The sequence below is a fragment of the Eutrema salsugineum genome, unplaced genomic scaffold (assembly GCF_000478725.1).
Source record: "Eutrema salsugineum unplaced genomic scaffold, Eutsalg1_0 scaffold_8, whole genome shotgun sequence".
Taxonomy (NCBI): domain Eukaryota; kingdom Viridiplantae; phylum Streptophyta; class Magnoliopsida; order Brassicales; family Brassicaceae; genus Eutrema; species Eutrema salsugineum.
In genome coordinates, this window is record NW_006256414.1 from 2,358,658 (window position 1) to 2,380,907 (window position 22,250).

Sequence of the window (22,250 nt, forward strand, 5' to 3'; positions counted from 1 at the left end):
CAAACCTAGACGGATCATTTCCCATCCCTCTAAACCCTATGGCGAATCTCGAGTCGCTTCCTTCTGATCTTTTGTACGAGATATTGTTGAAAATATCTTCAAACTCGTATGCGGATCTTTGTCTTGCAAAAGTGTCGTCCAAAACACTTAACAACATCTCAAACGAAGCGGGTTTTCTTAGGAATGTTGATTTAATCAACATTATGTTGCCGTGGAGGTGGGATGTTCACGGAAGGGTCGGTGCATTCTTCAGACGGTGCTTGGCGGCAGGAAATCCATCCGCACAATTGCGAAGAGGTTTATCGCTGATTTTCTTCGAACATAACCTCCAAGCAGGGTGTGATCTCATTCGAATGGCATCAGACAATGGATTTCTCATGGGTAAGTACTGCCACACTATGTTACATCTAACCATGGATGGCACATCAGAGGTATTCAACTCTGTCAAAGCTCTCTCCCGGGAAGATGCAAAGCAAATGAGATTGGCAATGGAAAAGATCTTCATGCCTGCGTTCAATTTCCAGAAGCCCGAGGAACTGGTGGAAATGGTTTTCGAGGCTTATAAAAAGTCTTTAACTACAAGGATTTGTGGTTGTCTCAAAGTACCAGACATGCAATGGATGGGAGATGAATACCTGCTAGAGACGTATGGGGATCAACTTTGTGAATCCTGCTTCTGGAAATTGGAGTGTGCCAATTTCTGGTGGGTAGTACCGTCGTTTGCTATGGATTGGCCACGTTGATTGCATCAGTAGTCGTCAAAAAGACTTCTGTTTAGTTAAGTAGATTTGTTTTTATTATGAAGTAGACTTATGAAGTTATGTTGTGTTATTTATGTTGTGTTAAGTAGATTTATGTGTTATTCATTTCGAAAGCTATTAATTATAACAAATCTACCAAAAATAATAATAAGTCTACCATTCGTTCGACTGAAATTGGGGACATGACAAGTCTTTTACAACAAATCTACCAACAATATAATATAAGTCTACCATTCGTTCGACTGAAATTGAGAACATGACAAGTCTTTTACAACAAATCTACCAACAATAAAACATAAGTTTACCATTCGACTTAATATAAATCTACTAAACATAAGGAAACGGACTTGTACTGGTTTTGCACCTGCTTAAATGTACTGTACTTTAGTTGGTAGAGCTATAAACATTACAAGTACATATGTTTTATTAATGGTAGACTTAGTAACCTATATGGTAGATTTGTTTGTAAATTGTTAGATTCAATATCAATGTGGTAGACTTAGTTATCGGGCAGTGCGATTTTACTTTTTTGCCCTGTATGTATTGTCTAAAGTACGGAACAAAACCAGAGTCCATCTTCAACCTCTAGGTTTCGTCGTCGAGCTGTTAAACTTGGGATAACTCTTGATTTTTTCCTTCTACTTCGATCTTCTGCCTCTTATCCACTTTTATATTCATGGATCAAGTTGTTTTGGTTTGTGGTAACTGGGTTTTAAAGAAAACGAGGTGGGTCTTCATCGTAGATCAGTCCAGGAGATGTAGTTTTATAGGGATAGACCGCAAAACGTCATTTGCCGATTTGGTTGAAATCGCATATGAAGATTTTGGGTTGGATCAACATCTTTATGAGCTTCAGTTCAGCTATATGTTGTCGTCTGAAGTCCGGCGGAAATTACCTCTGGATACACCTCCTGTGTTTGTTGGTAATTCAAGACAGTTGCAGAGTTTTTTGCATCAATTCCAGAACGAAAACGAAACGGTTCGTTTATGTGTTGAGATCAAAGAAAAAGTTCAGAAGGGAGTTGTTGATGAAGACGAAGATCGAGATGCATGTCCTAGTCTAGTCCCTGAAGAACAAGTGCGCCAAGATCGTCCGCAAGAAGGTGTCGAAGTTGGACAAGACGAAGAAATGCATGATGAAGAAGAGGATTTGTCAACCAGGTTTGATGGATGTGAAGATCCTGATGGTGCAAGTTCCGATGACGAAGAGTACGGAAGACGTGAGAAACGTCCAGATGGTGAAAGTTCAGATGAGGAGGAGTCGCTAAATCTACCACCGAAGAAAAGGGGACCGACTACAATTCCCGACTTTCAAAGTCTAGAGCTTTCATCTTTAGACTTAGCCGTTGGCCAGCGTTATGAAACAAAAGAGGACTTCGAGATGCGACTCAAAATTCTTTCCATTGCTCACAAATTCGACTACAATGTCGATCATTCGAGTAAGAAATTGCTAACTGTTAAGTGTTGGGTAGATGGTTGCAAATGGAGGGTTCGCGCTTCAACTGTTGGGAGCAGCAAATGTTTTTGGGTTAAAACTTATACTCGAGAACACACGTGTTCTGTGACTGTGCGATCACAACGCACCCGCCATGCAACCCATGAGGTTCTAGGCCGTCTATATAAGGACTTCGTCGGCGGTGTTGGCCCAAAAGTCTTACCAAATCACGTCGCCGAAGCTCTGACCAAACGATATAGTATAAAGGTATGTGGTAGAGTTATATTATTTCTTTGGTAGAGTTATTATCTCCTTGAGTAGACTTTTATTATTTTGGTAGAGTTATTCGCTCAATTGGTAGACTATTTATTTTTTGGTAGAGTTATTAGCTCAATTGGTAGACTTTTTTTAATTTTTGGTAGAGTTATTAGCTCAATTGGTAGACTTATATAATTTATTTAGTAGACTTATATACTTTATTTGGTAGAGTTATTATCTACCATGGTAGAGTTATAATTTTTGGGGTAGAGTTATTATCTTATTTCGTAGACGTCACTATATTATTTCTCATTATAAGGTTGACTATTGGAAAGCACATCGGGCCCTAAAGTATGCTCGAGAACTAGTATCAGGGACGTCTGAAAGTGGTTATGAAGATCTGCCTTCATACTTATATATGATTCGGCGAGCAAATCCGGGTACACTAATCAAGCTAGAAGTTGATGAGGAAGATAGATTCAAATTTATGTTCCTCTCATTTGGCGCAAGCATACAGGGGTTTCCCTTCATGAGGAAAGTGGTAGTGGTCGACGGTACGTTTTTACATGGAAAATACAAAGGTACCCTACTACTCGCCACCACGCAAGATGGAAACTTCAACATTTTTCCCGTAGCTTTTGCTGTTGTTGATACTGAGAACGATGAGTCTTGGGAATGGTTTTTTACATAACTACACCGTGTTATTCCTGATGATGAAGGACTTGCCATTATTTCTGATAGGCATAAATCCATAGGAAATGCTATAGGGAAGGTTTATCCTCTTGCTAGTCGGGGTATTTGTACATATCATCTCCATAAGAACATTATGGTGAAATTCAGAGGCGCTGAAACATTCAAGCTTGTTAAGAAGGCTGCCACTGCTTATAGACTTCTCGAGTTCAATGCCCTTTTTGCTCAGATTTAAGAGGCAAATCCTGCACTGCATGCATACTTGGTGAAGGCAGATATTTGTATGTGGAGTCGTGTACACTTCCAAGGTGATAGGTACAATTTCACCACTAGCAACATAGCGGAGTCATTAAACAAGGTGCTATCTGCTGCAAGAGGTAAGCCTATCGTAGGACTAGTGGATGATATAAGGAGTCTCCTGACCAGGTGGTTTGCTAAAAGACGTGTGAATGCTAATAACATGGCTACCACTCTAACAACGGGCGTTGAAAAGTTGCTGGAGGTAGTCACTACTTTACCTTGTAGACTTTCTATTATTTGGTAGACTTGTATCTGCTATTAGGTAGACTTTCTATTATTTGGTAGACTTGTATCTGCTATTAGGTAGACTTTCTATTATTTGGTAGACTTGTATCTGCTATTAGGTAGACTTTCTATTATGTGGTAGACTTGGCACATTTATCTCTGCTATTTAGTAGACTTTCAATTATTTGGTAGAGTTATTACTTCTATGTGGTAGACTTATGTAACTTCTGAATAATTCCTTGCCGACAGGCTAGAGTTGAAGATGCTAAACTCTTACATGTGCAAGAGATTGATCAGCATCGTGCAGAGGTTTTAGGCACAACATCTGCACATGTTGTCAATTTAACGGAGAAAACATGTACTTGTCGACGGTTTGATTTGGATAAAATTCCTTGCGTACATGCCATAGCCGCCGCCGATAGGAGGAAGTTGTCGCCGATCTCTCTTTGCCATCATTACTACCACACTAGTTACTTGCAACAAGCGTATGCTGTTAGTGTGATGCCAAGAGACGTAGCACTCCCTGTGCCAGATGAAGTAGCAACCAAAATTTGTCTCCCGCCTGATGTTCGCAACCGACCCGGCAGGCCAAAGAAAATTCGGATTAAGGGTGCGTTCGAGGCCGCCATGGCGAGTAAACGTCCTCGGAAGATCCCCAAATGTGGTAACTGTGGCCAAGGCGGACATAATCGCCTAACTTGTCGAGCTTAGTTGACAAATCGAAAACCTTGTATTTGTACTATTATAGACTGCAATAATCCGCTTGAAAACCTTGTTTTATGTACTTGTAAATCTGGAACTTGTTTTACCTAAACTCTTACTATTTTACAATAATAAATCTACTAATCATGCTATAAATCTACCAATACTGCAATAAATCTACCAATCATGTTATAAATCTACTATTCATGGAATAAATCTACCAGTCATGTTATAAATCTACCAATATTGCAATAAATCTACCAATCATGTTATAAATCTACCATTCATGGAATAAATCTACCAATCAATAGATCTTCCGGGTACAATCTCTGGGGATAATCCTTTGAGCCGCTAGCTGAAGCCATGTCTGCAAACAATAGGTAAGATTAAAATCTTACAAATCTACCACACATGAACAAACACATGTCTACCAAACTCGACAACAACTATAGAATACCTACCACAAAACATTAACAAATCTACCAAAACGAACACAAATCTACCACAAATAAAAGAAAAGAAAATATACAACACAAATCTACCAAATATATACATAAATCTACCACACACAAAGAGAGAACGCAAATATAGAATTCGTAAGTCTACCAAACGCAATTTTAAACCCACAATCATTACAAACACAAATTACTCACCACATATGAAAACAAATCTACCATGAACAAGTCTACCAAACTCGAAAGCAACTATAATATAAAATCTACCAAACCCGGGAGCAACTATAGTATATAACTCTACCAAATACGACCAAAAGTCTACCACACATGGAATAAATTAACCAACAATACATAAATCTACCAATACAATCTCAATAATAACTCTACCAACAATACTTTGATTATTCAAACAAAACAATGAAACGAAAACAAATCTACCTCATATAGAAAACAAATCTACCTCACATATACAAATCGACCAAATGCAACAACTACTGAAAAGTCTACCAAAAACAAATTAGAACCGAACCACTCCGACCAGAAATTACTCGCCGGAAATCGTGTAGGGTCTCTGGAAACCGTTCTCCAAAGACGGAAACCGCCGATAATAATACTTCCCTGAAAAAAATAAGAAAAGGGTTACGATTTCTGAGTAAAATCATGTGAACAGATGGTTTCTCTTCCGCCGTTAGCGCGAAACCACCGTTGACACCCAAACACAACCGTCGCGACTAAAGGCGTAGACAGTTTTCGACATAACCCCGAAAACCCAAGACAAAAACTTGTTCGAGACGAGAAATGAACCCAGATGTGAAACACTTACCAGATGAGTGGCCGAAAAACCTTTCGTCGCCGCCGAAAACCCTAAATCGCCTATAACGTCGCCGAATCGCCTATATCGTCGCCGCCGGATTAGGGTTTACAGTTTTTTTTTTGTTTTGTAATTTCTAATTTTAGAATTAGGGAAATGTTTGTGTATATACGTGTATATATGTGTATATACGTATGTATATAATTTGAAATTTTTTTTTAAATTACAATGGCAATCAGGTAATAATATTGATTATTTGGACAAAATGGTATAACACCAACTTTCTAAGGTTAGTCTAGTAAGCTGATGAATATGTTAGGCTAAGTTTGTCAATACATTAACCTTAAAGGTTAGTCTGAGGAATTTTCACTAATGGCAAAATGGTCGAGAAATATTGCTTTTGCCAAAAATTTGGAACTCCTTTCCCATTGTGTAATAAGATTGACCAGGCTTCATATATGGGTCTTCACCAAATAAACATTCAGTATGAAAAGTGGTGCAACACTCCTTACACCAATAGAATACCTTTATACATGTGTCTCTTAAATCGCGTTCACATACCTCACAACAATCATTCTCATTTATTTCTTCACCACATAAAACTGTGAGAAAGTGTTTGTCATACTTATACATTGCTTTATATGGTAAAGTAGCACACTTGAAACATATAATAAAATTGCATTTGATGCAATTTAATTGTTTGTGACATTCTATTTTGCATACCTCACATATTGGTTTTTTTATTGGGTCCAAAGCTAGGAACAAGGGGTGTTCATGAACTTTGTAATCAAACGGCTCAGAGATTAAAGCACACCTCACATCTAAGTCGAATTCGCAATCCTCTATGTAACATTCATAGACAAACCCACCACAAATACGATCACAAGCATTGCACTCAAAGTAACCATTTTCATATTCAGTAGCAATCTTCAATATAAGCAGATGAGGATGTAATGCATGTTGTATTCTACGGGGAGCCATAGCACATGTTTCATAGAGGATGAACTCACACTCAATACAAGAATAATAGTTACCTTCAAAGATTGGAAGGACACACGCTTGACAAAGCTTGTTTTCATCGTAAAGTATGTTGACCTCGAACCGGAGATGATGATCATGAAGAAAATGAAGTATTACTCCTTCAGATATAATATCAAATGGCCTAGCATCTTGTGTTACATCATCTTCTTCTGGTACACCTTCGAGTTCTTCTCCATCCCATACATTTTTTCCTAAAGCACATCTTGAATGAACAGCATAATCACTACATTTGTCACAAGTATAAGCACCATAATCGCAGTCAACCCTTTGACGACAAACTCCACAAGACCACTCTCTTGATTGAAGAGAAGAAGTGTAAGAGATACGATGGTGATGACGTGATATCTTGATAATGTGTGGGAAATACATGCAATCTTTATGAGCTACAAAGTTGCATATGAGACAAACGTAGGTGAGGGAACTTTTTCTCAACAAACCACAAACATTACAAGTTAAGGAGGTTTGTCTAGGAAAAAAGGTTAGGGGATGGTTATGCCTTTTTGGTTGGTCTATAACGAAGAGTATTGGTTTCATCATGCAGACAGGATGCATGAAAACCTGACAAATGGTACAATAATATACCATATCTATCCCTCTTTCTCCACAATATAAACACTCAGTATTCCTGCCACTAAAATCACAATAAAGTTGGAGAGAATGTTCAGGATGGTAAGGATGTTTAATTTTAGCTGGAGACTCCACGCATTCTTTGTGGTATGTTTCGTGATGGTATTCACAAAAATAAAAGATTGTACCAAAATTTGATACATTGCATAGTTGGCACTCATCAGCATCGACATTGAAATCTTTATTGTTGCACCTATACAAGGGACGTACAGGATGATAACGAAATGTTGGTGTAGAGAGGATGTACTCGGGGGAAGAATTGATAGGAAAAGAGTTACAAAACGGTATAGGAGCGTCTTTATTCCATCGTGCAAGAGGGCATAGGAAAAGAGGTTGAAGAGGCTGGTTGTGGCTGGTTGTTTCACTTGAGGAGGTTAGGCTTTGTGTTTGTGGCATTGGGTGGTACTTTGGATGGTGGTATACCAGAAATGGTTTACCATCCATTTCCTCGAGATGAAATCCAGCAACAGAATCCATGATGGCTTGTTGTCTTTCTTTATTTTATGTCTCTCAAAGTTTTTCTAAAGTTTTTGGTTATACAATAATCAATCTTGTGAAAAATGTCCCCTATATAGATGAATATTTGATTCCAAAAGATATCTTTCTATTTTTGATTACTAGATTCGTAATTTAGTAACGTAATGAATTTATTCCTTTGTTTGTAGTTGTGATGTTCTTTCCACGCAAATCAAGAATCAATTTTTTTCTTAGCAAAATGATTTTCGAACTTTTTAAAGCTATCCGTTTCTTCAGGACTTTCACTTCACAAACAATTATCTATAGAATTAGTCTGAGAGACTTTATTCTTTTCAAGTGTATAGTTTCTTTTTTTTTTATAAAAACGGTAAGATTACAAATCAGCTTCGTAGAGTAATACACTTCTTGTTGATCATGACAAGCTCATTTTCCTGGTACATATATGCAATATTTATATATCAATATTCAATATGAAGACAATCATGATTTGAACATATGAAGCAAATAAAACTAATACACTTCTTCTTCTTGGCTGCAAATGCAATTTTTGCTGAAGAATCTCTCAAATGTTCTTTGCTTTATCATATCAACCAAAGAACATTTAGCATTGATCAGTATATTGTAAGTTACCTGCCTAACTAAAGCATCACATATCTCCAAGTTTCTACGCTACTACCATTTAGCATTGATCAAGTAAAAATTCAAAGTTACTATTTCTTATTTTCCAAGTCGGATGGGATCCGGGACAACTTCAGATTGCAAAAGTATAAATTGGGTTTGAGAGATTTATAGATAAAGTCCTTATTTTGCTTCCCATTCTTGGCGTCATAGGATTCATCAACAAATCTAAAAACTTACAGAAGAAAAAAAAAAAAAAAAAAACAAACCTTGACAAGCCTTCTAATCTATGAAACACGATCTCTGGTGGTAAAGATAGCCATCAACTCAGTCACCAGCTGCTTGTCATCATGCTTCATCACACACCTTTCTAAGAACACATTATCTGTCCATGTCAAGACATACGACACTGAAGGGAGGTCACTTCCCATCAATCCTTTGGAAATGAGAGCTTTGATTACGTTACATCTTGGTACAATCCTCTTCTCAATGCTAAATCCAAGTACAAGAGGATAGTGCTTGACCATCATCACAAACTCATCTCTGCTGAATCCTAGCCCTAGAAATGTTTCAAATGAGTTTACTATATTCTTCTCCGAGAGTGCCAGAAACTTTGGCCACTTCTTGAACACTGTCCATACATCTTCCACATCAAAGCCTAACCTTTTATAAACGTTTACTTTTGCTTCCATCGTTGTGACGCTCATAGTATAAACAGCCTGTAGAGCTTCGACAAAGGTAAAGGTTGTCGGATCAAAGCCCATGTCAACAACCTTCTTGACAGATTCTTCAAATCTTTCTTTTCCAGAGCAGATACGGTTATCGGAGATGAGTATAGAGAATAACAGCTTCTGAGGCATGCCCAATTCCCTCAAAACCGATAAATTCCTGATTTTGTTCTCCTGCTTACTACCCTGTGGCAAAGAATGACACAACTTTACATGCTTGGAGCTCTTATCGGCTTCTATGATCTCTTTCACGAAATCATAGTATATGCTGATAGTTTTCTCCCCTTTCCTTGCCAAGATTGTAGGGACTTTTGAAAGAATCTCAGTGAGCTCAGAGGTTGAAGCTCCTCTGGACTGCAGAAACTCAAGCTTGGGACCAATAGATTTCTCAGCATCTAATATAAACAACCGTGGATAAATGCTAACGATGCTGGAGATCTGAGAATCTGTGAACCCATGACTCCTAAGAAGACTCAGAATGGAATCTGGATCTCCCTTGCCCTCGGAGCTGACTTTCCTCGAGATCGATTCTGCGAGTTTCCTAGTTAAACCCAATGAATTAACGAGGTAAGAGACTGTAAAAATCTTCTCTTTTCGACCATCTTGAGGAAGGCTCACATCTGCAACCGCACTAGCAGAGGAGAAGGAATTGGAAAAAGCAGAGAATCCATTTCGCCATTTCTGTAACACGAGAGACCTTCTTCCATGGAGAATCAGAGTAGTATACATGAGAACGCAATGAGGTTACCAAATGCTTACAAATTCTGGCTCATAAGAAGACCCCACAGGACAAATTCTCAGGAATGAATCAACGAGGTAAGAGACTGTAAAGTTGTTCCCTTTTCAGTACCGCAAGAAGAAGATAACGAGTTGGAAAAAGCAGGAAGCATTTTGCACAATCTTCACTGAAACACCAAATGCTTGAAACGATTCGAGCTCATAAATAAGACGACAGGATAAATTCTCAAGATTTCTCCAAACTTACAAATGTCCAGTGGTGACTCATAAATCGAGTGCCGGTGACAATCGATGAGTATTCGAGTTCTCCATCTACCCACACGCCAGACCCAAAATGGCAAAAATCAAAATTTGGGGAGGTAGAAGAAACTAGAGAAATTAGGGTTTATGAGCAATCCCTAATAACGACAAAGAAAAGAAAAGAGGGAAAAAAAAAAACTTTACATAAATAAAAACAGGGACGACTTTAACTTCAAATATTCTTATAAAAAATTCTATATACTCTCTTTTTATTCGAGATATTCTTCTCTATTTTTCACCATTTTTACTTTACATTTTATTTAAAAATGGATCTCACTCTCCCTTAAAACCAAACCAATATCTAATTAATTTTGGTATTACTCAATTCAATCATCCAACCACCCAACCAACCAACCTTAATGGAACTCATTATTCTTCTTCTTTATTTTTTCTTCTTTCCATCGATGTAAAAAAAATCAAACCCAGAAATCTCCAACTCTAGTGGAGACGACCATCGACCGTAACAGAACCAAGCACATATCCGACAGCGTTCTAGAGTTGCTCTCAACGACCCTCAACTCAATATTCAAGGTGATTTCTTCCCCTTTACAACAAAAATAACAAGTTTTTATGTGTTTAGGATTTAAAAATTATGTTTGTGAATTTTTTCAGTTACTGAACTTTATGTATAAGTATATTCAGGCTTTACATTGGTTATGTAAGTATATTATAGTACTAAAATACGTATGAATCTGGTTGAATCATCGATCTGAATCAATCAATTCTATAAGTAACCTCAAGCTTTTTAGTACAACTGGTATTACTGTGACAACTGGTACATATGGTACTACTATGGATAACTATAAATATATTCTGTTATGTTTGGGAGTTTTTTTTAATACTGAATTTTATGTATTACGTCTATTAAGGCTTTACATTGGTTATTTAAGTATATTATAGTACTGAAATACGTATGAATCATACTGAATCATCGATCTGAATCAATCGGTCTATTCTATAAGTAACCTGATTTTTGTACAACGTGTATTACTGAAACAACTGGTACAAATGGTACTACTGATGGACAACTGTAAATAAATTCTAATGAAGAGGATGATCTATCCAGTCCCATATAAAGATGATTGGATTGTTCCTGACCATATTTGAGCAAAATGTGTATTTTCTCCAGAAATAGTTAAGAAAAAAGGACGCATCAACATAACTAGGCATCCATCAGTTGGAGAACATCGAGGGAGAGGAAGAGGAAGAGGAAGAGGAATAGGAGCATGGTTGTATAATGATCCTAACGTAGCAGAACAAGAGGAAGAGTGATAGGAACCGATGGTGATGTTTTGGTACAACTAGTATAACTATCGTGGACAACTAGTGTGAACTTGATGTTTTTTTCCGTTTTATTTAAAATACCGCATTTTGGAAAACAGTATGTGTTTAAAGACTCTATTTCATATCTATTTTGATGAAGTAAATCCAACTTGATGCATTTTTGAATATTGAGAACACAAAAGTCATATTTTCATAATATTTACCTTATACTTCTATGGCAGCTATTACAACTAATGCTATATAGTTATAATAAATTAACAAAAAACATAATTTTATACATTTAATTATCTATATGTGTTTTAAATGTCTTATTATTACCTATTTTCAAAAGTACAACTATAAAAATGTAATTTCTAGTACGATATAACTAATAAAATCGTTTTATCTATGAAAGTACAACTCTGTGTAATAAAAAAAAAATAGAGTACAACTTACCTACTTGGGTACAACTTTGTATATTATTTGACGGTGCAACAAAAGTAATTAATTATTTTTATAATTATTTTGACGGCGCTCGTGTAATTTGACGGCGCACATGTGGCTTTTATTTTTTATTATTATTTTTTAAAATTTTTGGACACTATACATTTCTTTTTACTTATTATTCTAGTTTTAACAACACCAGTTGTACGCGATAATACCAGTTGTACTAACCAAAAAAATCTGAAAACATAATTAAATTAATAAACCTTCTACTAGTTTTCAACCTTTTGAATCCTGTTTCACCAAACATAAAACAATAAACATTCTACTAGTTTCAACACAAACCATCTACTAGTTTCACCAAAAACCATCAACTAGTTTCAACAAAAACCAAAACAAACTTGTTTCTTCTACTTCTTTTTTGCAGCCTCTCGTTTCTTGGACAATATGCTTGAACTGGGAATGATTCTCAAACCAGTTCCTCTCTGAGATATCAAGCCTCTTGAAGACTTCCATAAAATTAAAGGTTTCACACCTTGATTGAAGCTTCGGGTATAACAGATACTCGCTTTGCTTGAAGAATAAATCTCGAGGTTCCATTGGTATTGAGACCTCCTTTTGCTGCATTCAAAACGCATATGATAAGTGAATAATAGTGTATTGGAACAACTAGTATTCTTGGTTCAACCACAAGCAAAAATCAGTTGTACGCGATAATTCCACTTGTACTAAACTTCTTCTGATACCGTAGCATACTCATCCTCAGATCTCTCTGGTTGAGAAGGTGAACCACTAGTCGGTATCCTCCAAAAATTCTGAAACAAAAATCAGAAATCAGTTGGGGTTCAAGGTTGAGGGAAAGAAATCATAAATTAGGGTTCTAATTACTCTTAAGCTTAGAAGATACCTGTTCGGCGACGACGGAAGTTTGAAACGGCGGTGGTGACGAGCCTAAAACGGCGGCGGTGGCGAGCCTAAAACAGAAGAGCAAAGAGTGGAGAGTGAGGGGCAGTGAGCGGTGGTAGGGATTTAATCGAAGAGGAAGAAGATGATGGAAAAAGATGATGGAATCGAAGAGGAAGAAGATGATGGAGGATGGAAGAAGATGATGGAATTGAAGAGGAAGAAGATTTGGGATCGGGAAATAGAGTTTTAGGGTTTGGTGAATGGTTTAATTAAATTTGATGGTTCAAAACAATTAAATCGGTTTAGTTTAATAATTTTCGGTTAACTTGGTTATTTAAATTGGATTCGGGTTTGGGTGTGGTACTCTAGATTGGATATGTAATTATGGTTATTCATTAAAGGTTTTTTTGTTTTTTTATGCTTTTTGTATTAAAAAGAAAATAAAAAAGAAAAGATGGATATAATGAGAATATATGAGAATTTGATATAAGGGAATGGAGTATGTGAGGTTAAGATCCGCAGAGTTACATGAGGCTGGGCATATGGTATGTTAATGATATGAAAAAAAAAAACACATTTATTTCCGAGGAAACTCAAAAACTCAAGCTCTATAATTACATATGTATGAATGAGAATGTGATCCTTCACAAGAAGATTTTTTTTTTTTTCTCTCAGCACCAACATACAGTATGTTAATTACCAAAAGAGAAACAAATACAAGAATGAAGTCGATCTGCAGTTAAAGAAACTTGAAGACATGGAATGTGTAGGTTCTTGACTGCCTGTTAAAACAGGATCCTATCCTTTCATGCCAATACTTCCATTTCCATAACCACTTGAATCACACTTTTCAATCTCTGACGAATAATTTGTTCTTCTTCTTCTGATCACAATTAAATGAAAAGATTGACTTGTGACTTGTGAGTTAACTGTTGGTGAGTCTTTACAGTTAACTTGCAGTGATCTAGTTGATAGATAGAGTTGATAGTTTGCAATGCGACTGAGATCATGTTCCTACAAGCCGTAGCCAAGAACGCAACCAAGAGGACCTGTCTTAAAGTTTCTCCAATTATACAACCGCTCTAGACAGACCTCTTAAGCTCCAAAATCCTAAATCCCAATGCCCATGAACTAAGCTCAGTTTTCGAACATACAGTTCTCAGTCTAAAGATGATTGTAGCAGTAAGACATTTTCAACTTTAAAACAACTCGTTTCTTACAATCCATCAACACCAAAAAAGGTTCTCGCAGGAGATTTAAAGTTTCTTTTCTTGCTGAAACTAATGCTTCTCCATGTTTTGTACATATGAAGAAACATCCAAGCTATCAAAACCATCAGCAAGAATCAAGACCAATATGGCTTCGAACCTATTTGTCTGATGAAAGTGTAAAGCTTTCACTATGGCCCAACTTGAAACAATCCTTTCAGATGATGAACAAAACTAACAGGAAAAAAAAAGGGCAACGATCAATCATGATGTAAGTCTCGTATATTGCCTCCCATTGCCCGAATCTAAAACTAACGGGAACCAAAAAAAAACCAACTTTGACAGGCCTTTCTATGCTATGAGACACGATCTTTGGTGAAGATGGCCATCAACTCAGTCACCAACTCCTTGTCCTCGTGCTTCCTCACATACTTTTTTAAAAACACTTCGTTGGTGCTCTTCAAAACACATTCCATCGAAGGGAGTTTGCTTTCTCTGTTTCCAAGCAATCCTTTGGACAAGAGAGCTTTGATAACGTTACACCTTGGGACAATCCTCTTCTCAAAGCTGTATGACATTACCTGTGGGTGTGAAGCCACGGCCTTTAATGGCCAATTCATCTTCTTCACAATAAATTCAGTCTTCTTCTCCACCGACTCTGCAGAATATCCAATGCACTGAGGAAAGCGCTTGACCATCATCGCAACCTCATCTCTGCTGAATCCTAGGCCTATAAATGTTTCAACCGAGTTCATTATCTTCTTCTCCGAGAGTGCCAGAAAGAGTGGACACTTCTTGAACATTGCCCATACATCATCCACATCAAAGCCTAACTTTTTACAGACAACACTGACTTTCTCTTGAGTTATTTTGTCACTCCATCCTTGAACAACGCATAGAGCATGGACAAACTTTGATGTGGTCGGATCAAAACCCAACCCAAGAACCTTCTTGAGGGATTCTTCAAATTTTTCTTTTCCAGAGACAGCTTTGGCATTGGATGTTAGCAAGTAGAATAGCAAACTCTGAGGCACACCTAGTTCTCTCAAAGCCAATACATTTCTGAGTTTGTTCTCCTGCTGACTACCCTCTGGCAAAGAATGACACAACTTTACGTGTTTGGAGCTCTTATCTGCTTCTACAATCTCTTTGACGAAATCATAGTATACGCTGATGGCTTTCTCCCATCTCATTCCCAAGATCTTAGGAAATTTTGAGAGATTCTCAGTGAGCTCAGAGGTTGAAGCTCCTCTGGACTGCAGAAACTGAAGCTTGGGGCCAAGGGATTTCTCAGCATCTAACATAAGCAAGCGTGGATAATTACTAACGATGCTGGAGATCTGAGATTCCGTGAAACCATATCTTTTAAGAAGACTCAAAACAGAATCAGGATTACCCTTTCCCTCGGAGCTCACTTTCTTCGAGATCGATTCTGCGAGTTTTCTAGTGAAACCCAGTGACTCAACGAGGTAAGAGACAGTGAAAGTTTGCTCTTTTCGACCATCTTGAGGGCTCACATGAGCAGCACTAGCGAAGGAGAAGGAGTTGGAAAAAGCAGAAGAATTTTGCAAAAGCTTCGCTGAAACTCTAAAGTTACGCCATTTCTGCAACGCGAGAGACCTTCTTCCGTGTAGTATCAAGGAATACATTCAAAGGCATGCGGATGCGAATACAGAGCCCGAAAAGGAGAAGAAGAGAAGGAATAAAAAACAAAAAAAAAAACGCTTTTGAAATGGTCAAATTCAAGCAAACGAGAGGCTATATCTCAAAATTTCTCTAAACTTAATCATGTGCCGTTGAAAGAAGATCGATGAGTGTCCGACCAAATCTCTCTGGTTTCAATTTGAGAGAAATCGAACCGCCCAAGCTTCGAGGCTAAAAATCTCAAATCGGAAATTGCGAAGCCCTAAATCGAAAAATATATATTCACGCGGTTAATAGTTAACCGAACCGAATTGGTTTACAGAGAGAATAAGACGAATAATGAACATAAATTAATTGAGAAATTAATTTTAGAAAAATGAGATTATGCGGAGTATTATTTATGGACAGATTATTAATAGATTGCATTGGAAATTTATGAGTAGCATTTTTGGTACTCAATTTGATTGAACCAATTTCGACTGACGTGATTGTGAGCAGCTCTTCATCATATTGCAAAACTCTTGATAGTTAATACTTCCATCCTTCAATAAAAATAGAAAAATATGAATTAAAAATTTGAAAAAGAATAAGCAAACTAATTGATATTTTACTATTTTAATTACAATATAAGACTTACATTATCGGCATCAACTTCTAATATAATCTCCTTGATCATGGCATCATCTCCCATATTATACTCTTTCATGGCGGTTTCTAATTCTTGTCTCGTAATAAACCTACAAACACATGTACTTGGTTATTAATCCGGTATAAGTCTGGTTTTTGGTTCGGTACAGATCGGTCTTTGAACATACCCGCTATTGTCTTTGTCGAAATGTTGAAAAGCTTTGAACAAATTCTCCTCTCGTTCCACTCTGTACCGGTTCATCGTAGCCGAGATGAACTCAATGTAATCAATCGTACCATTCCCATCGACATCAGCCTAAACCGAAATCATTAACCAAAGTATTCAGTATCGGTTTAACTCAAGGAAAAAGAGAGAATATCACACGCCCTTACATCTTCCAAAAGCTGTTTAACTTCGGTTTCAGTTAACCTCGAACCGAGTTTTTCCAGTCCGGTTTTCAATTCCTCGTAGGTGATTGTACCGCTCTTATCGGTATCTATGTTCGCAAACATCGTTTTAAGACCCTTTAGCTCCTCTTCTTTGAGATTTTGCGCGATAAACTTTAACCAAACGAAACCAAATTAAACCAATAAAACAAACCGATCTACTTTCACTACTAAACCTAATTCTTGAGGATACTTACTTTGAGTGCAAGCTTCTTAAGCTTGTTCATAGCTCGTAGTTGCTTCATCCGAGACAAAACTGCGCTATCAATCGGCTTATCTGAAGCTTCTCCATCTTTTTGTATCCACGGATGTTCTAGAAAATACCAAAACCGGTTCAATATCCTCGATTCAAAACATTAAACCGAGTTTACTAGTAATATTTACCTAGGATTTGAGCAGCAGTAAACCGTTTCTTTGGATCACTCTTTAACATGTTCCTCACCAAATCTTTAGCACTCTCTGAAATCGACGGCCACGGTTCAGACTCAAAATCAATCTCCCCTCTCAAAATCTCCTCAAATATTCCTTTATCAGTCTCTGCACGCCATAACCAGAAATGCAAAATTTAGTTAACCGAATAAATTACAAAATCAAATAAAAGTGGTCTGGTTTAAGATTACCAGCCCAAAACGGAGGAATTCCGCAAAGAAGGATGTACAGAATAACTCCAGCGCTCCAAATATCGATTGCTTTGCCGTAATTCCTCTTCAAAACCTCCGGTGCAACGTAATATGCACTTCCTACAATGTCTTCGTACACTTTGCCTAGAATAAACAGATCAGTTTCATCATCGATTAATCGATAAATCTTTCTTTCGATTTCTGTTTTAGAATCATTTCTAAACCATAACAGACAGTAGTTGTAGAAAGCAACAAAAATAGAGACAATATAATAGTTATTGGGTTGCAAGAAGTATAAAGACAGTTTCTTGGGTTGCAAGAAGTATAAAGACACTTTCTTGGGTTGCAAGAAGTATGAAAACAGTTTCTTAGGTTGCAAGAAATCAGTATAATCCATTTATGATAAGAACATTTCTGATTTTGTTCATATACCTTCTTCGATAAAAACTGAAACACCAAAATCGGTAGCCTTGAGCATTGCGGAAGCTTCATCTTTACCGGATAACAAGAAGTTTTCCGGTTTAAGGTCACGATGAATCACACCCATGAAATGACAGGTTTGTACAACTTTAACCACACATTTAATGATCTCTGCGGCTGCTTTCTCCGAGTAATGCCCTCTTTTGGTAATTTTATCAAAGAGCTCACCACCTTCACAAAGCTCCATTACAAGATGAACACTTTGTCTGTCTTCATAAGATCCTTTGATCTCCACAATGTTTGGTTGCCCTGATAAGTATTGCATTATCTGTATCTCCCTTCTTACATCTTCTCTGTCCTGTCACATCATAAATTTCTTCAAATTTAGATTCAAATTTCAAACAAAATAAACAAAGGTTTGGATGCTAATTAGAATCTTGCCTGAGTTCTGATGAGTTTTCTCTTTAGGATGGATTTACAAGCATAACTCTTGCCTGATGAGATCTCTGTACACAAATACGTTATACCGAATTGGCCACGACCCAATTCACGACCAAGACTATACTTCTCCTTAATGTCTTCAAATGGTTTTCCTAAGATTGGTTCTGGTTGTTGAAGGCTGCTCTGTTTTGGATGATTCATTAGCTTTTGCTGTTCTTGAGGCTGAGGAACTGGAAGTGGAAGTGGAAGTTTTTGAGGCGGCAGCACGATCTGAAAATTGGCTCTTGGAGTTGTTTGTCTTTGACGAGGTTGTTTTTTTTGCACTGTTTCCGTGTTCTGTAACTCTAAGTTTTGTTCACCATTGTTGTCTGGTTTTGGTTTCTTGAGCTTCTTCTTCAGATTGATGCAGAGACATCCCATATTTTGTGTATTCAAGATAGAAATTTTATGACATACGCCTTGAAAGACTTGTGAGATTTGATGAGTTTAAGGTTCATAATGACACCTAAGCACGTTATTGAATTCGTTTTCAAGTCTACATATATTGTTTTTAGATGGTTGTTTTAAAAAGTCAAATGCGAAATAAAAATGCCAACAGCTTGCATCAATTTATTACAATTTGTAGTATTATTTAAAATTCGGTATTGGAGGGAAATGCTGTTCTTATTCGTTAACAAAAATATATGTTACAGCTATTTTTGGGTATCTTTGAAAATTTCCACTGACACCAAGAAAATAAAGAGGTCAGATAATAATATCACAATACTCAAATGCTTAAAAAAACTAACAATTTGATGGGCTTTTTAAGTGGCTGACATGTTGTTATAAATGATGAATTCATTAAGAGGAAAAAGAGCTGATAAATAAAACTAGCTATATAGTATATCCCCAAACAAAATATTTTTGGGGTTTGCTTAAAGGTTTAAAAGGTTTGCTTGAATTGATAAAATATAAACAGTTTACAAAGAATCTGATAAGAACCACGAACAACAAAGATGGAAAGATCATCAACAGCAAAAAGGGAAGGGAAATTAGTTCTGCTAGTGTACCAATAGAGAAGGAACCATGCTTCGACCCGGTTTGGGTCATAGCCATGCACTCAATGTTGCAATCTAGCCGGAGAGAGAGTTAAACCTTGGTGGATACGTCGGTCATTTCACCCTTTTGGAATAAGGCGAAGGAGAGGCTTACGCTTGTAAAAGTATTTGGAAGCCAAAAGAAGTATGGCAATCCACAATATACATGTTTGCTGTGTGGTATACAAATTCCACAATTTCTAGCACAAGGTTAACCATATGTTGTATAAATATTTAAATAACTTAGTTCCTTCAACCTAGACCCTAAACCCAATAGCTTAAATCCCAAAAAAAAAAAGTTGTTAAACACTATAACTAAAACTAAAACTTGAAAATTGAGAATTGTATATGTTTTCAATTTTGAAATAATACTATATTATATTATTTATATGTAGAACTTGTGCTAGTCTATGTTTAATATAGACCAATGGCAATGTGAATGCTATGTTGTTCTACTTATCATAACCACAAAATAATCTGCCAAAAAAAAACTCAAGATAAATAAAATTTTAAATCCTAAAAAAACTTGCAAAAGGGTAAACGTTAACCCAAAACATAAGATTAAATTTTAGGAATAAATTCAAAACCCAAAAATAGTGTATTTTCTCTATTTTGAAAGAGTGAGTTTTGGTGACAAAAAAAAAGAATGAGTTTATCTGATGATTTCCATATTAAAAAAAAAAAGAATTAGAATGTAATAGTATTCTGTTCTTTATAGAACCGTTCCATATAGAACGACGAATATTCTTACTTATAATTGGTCATACATTTTTTAATGAATTTCGTGTTCGTATTAAAAAAGTTCAAACTATAGCATGAAGAAACTATGTTTTGTCCAGTAGGATCATAAGTTTCAATCAATGCTTCTGAATAAATCCCAAGCATATTAGATGAAATGGGGTGCAAAAAAGGACTTAGAGAAAGTACAAAGCATTCGTGTAATATATAGTGTATGAGTATATAGCTATTATAAATTGTGCTTTATATAGAGATTATAATAGCCAAAAAAATGTATGGTTATTTACTCAATACATAAAGGATTCTTGGTTATTCCTCCTAATATTCCCAAAAAAATATAAAAAAAATCTGAAAATAATATTGAAGAGTATATATAGGCAATTGATCAAATAATTTTATTAAAGACCTCACCTAATAAAAAAGGATTGCTGTTTAAAAAATATGTAAAACTATAAAAAAAAAATTATATTGAAATAAAATATATAGCATAAGCTTTGTTGAAACTTTAGGTGACAATGTATGAATATTGAACACTAGTGGCTCTTTGTAAAGATATTCTAGAGAATAATGTTTCATATTTTCGAATTCGGAGGTGCAGTTTGATATATTTTCCAATTTTCAAGAGAATATATGTTCCTAGAGGAAAGCAGATTAAGTAGATAATTCATAAATAAATAGACATTCTCTGATTATTCAAGCCATTAAAAATTGGAAAGTGAGTTAAGTTCTTCGAGAATCCATACCTGTAAAAGCATCAAGTCAATGAACTTGTACATTGTTTATTTTGTAAAATCATATCAAACACTAAAATATCTGAATATAACAACGAACAATAGCATTTGTTAATCTATGCATGTAAATATGTATTGAAATAGTCAAGCAATTTTAATAACCTATCTTTGATCCATTCTTTCTATAAGAGTTACCCTTCTAAAGCAGCTTTTTCTAACTTTCAGTAGTTTCACATTGGGAAAACGACTACTTCGTGACTAAAGCTACCACTGTAAAAGTATAAAATTATTTTCTCAAATACATGCTCTTTAAAAATTACAAATCAATTCAATTAAAAATTTTTAAACAAAAAATAAAATCAAATTTAGAAATTAGTGCATGGCTGCTGCTGGAACTGCCTTCAACTATGGTACCTTTTAGTCATAATAACACTTGTCAAAAAGGTTCATCTAGTTTTCTATGGACCTTTTTATGTGTTTGATCTCAGATAAGTTTTTACTCTATGTTTCATAACTAAAAGCATGGAAATTAAGATTTTTTTTTTTAAAAATATCATTTAATACATACACTAGTTAATTTGCCTTCGCAATATGTCTACTAAGTATAATTTTATAACTAAATAATTTTAAAAATATTAATTCTTTTTATTTCTGTTCTAAGTTAGACGAACCCGAAATTTACAAATAAGCTTTTGATTTTAACAAAAAAGTTAAAACATCTTTCTTAAGTATATAGATAAGAAATCAAAAATCTTATTATAGATATCATAATTAACGACATTTCATTAGATATATAGATTTCATTTATTGTTTTTTTACTTTATTCTTAGATTTTTACTAAAGTTTGGTTTTATAAAATTATAGAAATCGAAAACCTTATAAACATAAGAAATCGTAAACACTATAATAATTAGCGATATTCTAACATAAATTTTGTTTTTTTTTTGTTTTGAAACGGCATTCTAAATTATTCCAATTTTTGTTTATTTTAACATTTTAGTTAAGATTTTTTCTAAATTTCGAAAACATAAGAAATGGTAAATTTCTAGTTTTTTTATTTTAAAAAAATGTTTTTATCTTTTTTTCTAAATTTTGGTTTAATGTATATTTAAAAACGGTTTGATTGACTACGGAATTAAACATTAAACCATAATAATTTAGACCGGTTTGTTTTAAGTTTTTTGACACGTCATCAGATGAGAACCAATAAAAAAATGACATGTAACTGGAAAATAGAACCAAACGGTCTTTTTGCAGCCGAAACTCATTCTGGAGCTGACAGCGGTGAAACTCGTTGTGAGCGCGACACGTAAGCACATCACTACACAAATAAGTATATATTATAAAAAAAGCGTACAAAAGATAATTGATCAAATAGAATCCCACAAATATAAATTTGCATAAAAATATAAAAAGAGAGTATATTTAATAGAAACATGTCGGCAAAAATAAATTAAAGATCACAAGTGAAATAAACGGTGAGTAGAGCTTGGGATAAGATGAAAGATGTAAAGAGACC

At 35.6% G+C, this 22,250-nt stretch overlaps 4 protein-coding genes across 5 annotated transcripts; 1 reads left to right on the top strand and 3 right to left on the bottom strand.

Moving 5' to 3' along the window:
* Positions 1-3,427: 3,427 nt before the first annotated feature.
* On the top strand, positions 3,428-4,380 carry LOC112081439. Its single transcript, XM_024147885.1, has 2 exons — positions 3,428-3,646; positions 3,919-4,380. Exons 1-2 carry the CDS (start codon positions 3,428-3,430, stop codon positions 4,378-4,380), a joined length of 681 nt encoding a protein of 226 aa, XP_024003653.1.
* A 1,626-nt stretch (positions 4,381-6,006) lies between these two features.
* LOC18010291 lies at positions 6,007-7,782 on the bottom strand. Its single transcript, XM_024147890.1, has one exon. The coding sequence runs from the start codon at positions 7,780-7,782 to the stop codon at positions 6,007-6,009; it is 1,776 nt and encodes a 591-aa protein (XP_024003658.1).
* Positions 7,783-8,473: 691 nt separating this feature from the next.
* Positions 8,474-10,247, bottom strand: LOC18010099 (transcription termination factor MTERF4, chloroplastic). Its single transcript, XM_006391883.2, has one exon. It carries the CDS (start codon positions 9,855-9,857, stop codon positions 8,688-8,690), a length of 1,170 nt encoding a protein of 389 aa, XP_006391945.1. The 5' UTR covers positions 9,858-10,247; the 3' UTR covers positions 8,474-8,687.
* Positions 10,248-13,588: 3,341 nt separating this feature from the next.
* Positions 13,589-18,606, bottom strand: LOC18010031 (calcium-dependent protein kinase 19). 2 transcript variants are annotated; one of them, XM_024159526.1, is made up of 9 exons: positions 17,758-18,085; positions 17,326-17,469; positions 17,090-17,242; positions 16,903-17,018; positions 16,652-16,819; positions 16,447-16,574; positions 16,269-16,368; positions 16,134-16,173; positions 13,589-15,389 (listed from the first exon to the last, which is right to left on the bottom strand). In XM_024159526.1, exons 1-9 carry the CDS (start codon positions 18,068-18,070, stop codon positions 14,344-14,346), a joined length of 2,208 nt encoding a protein of 735 aa, XP_024015294.1. In that variant the 5' UTR covers positions 18,071-18,085; the 3' UTR covers positions 13,589-14,343. The 2 variants fall into 2 exon arrangements, with proteins under 2 accessions (XP_024015294.1, XP_006391947.1); XM_006391885.2 differs by lacking the exon at positions 13,589-15,389 and adding an exon at positions 18,187-18,606 and having other exon boundaries at positions 15,974-16,173; positions 17,758-18,103.
* Positions 18,607-22,250: the final 3,644 nt, after the last annotated feature.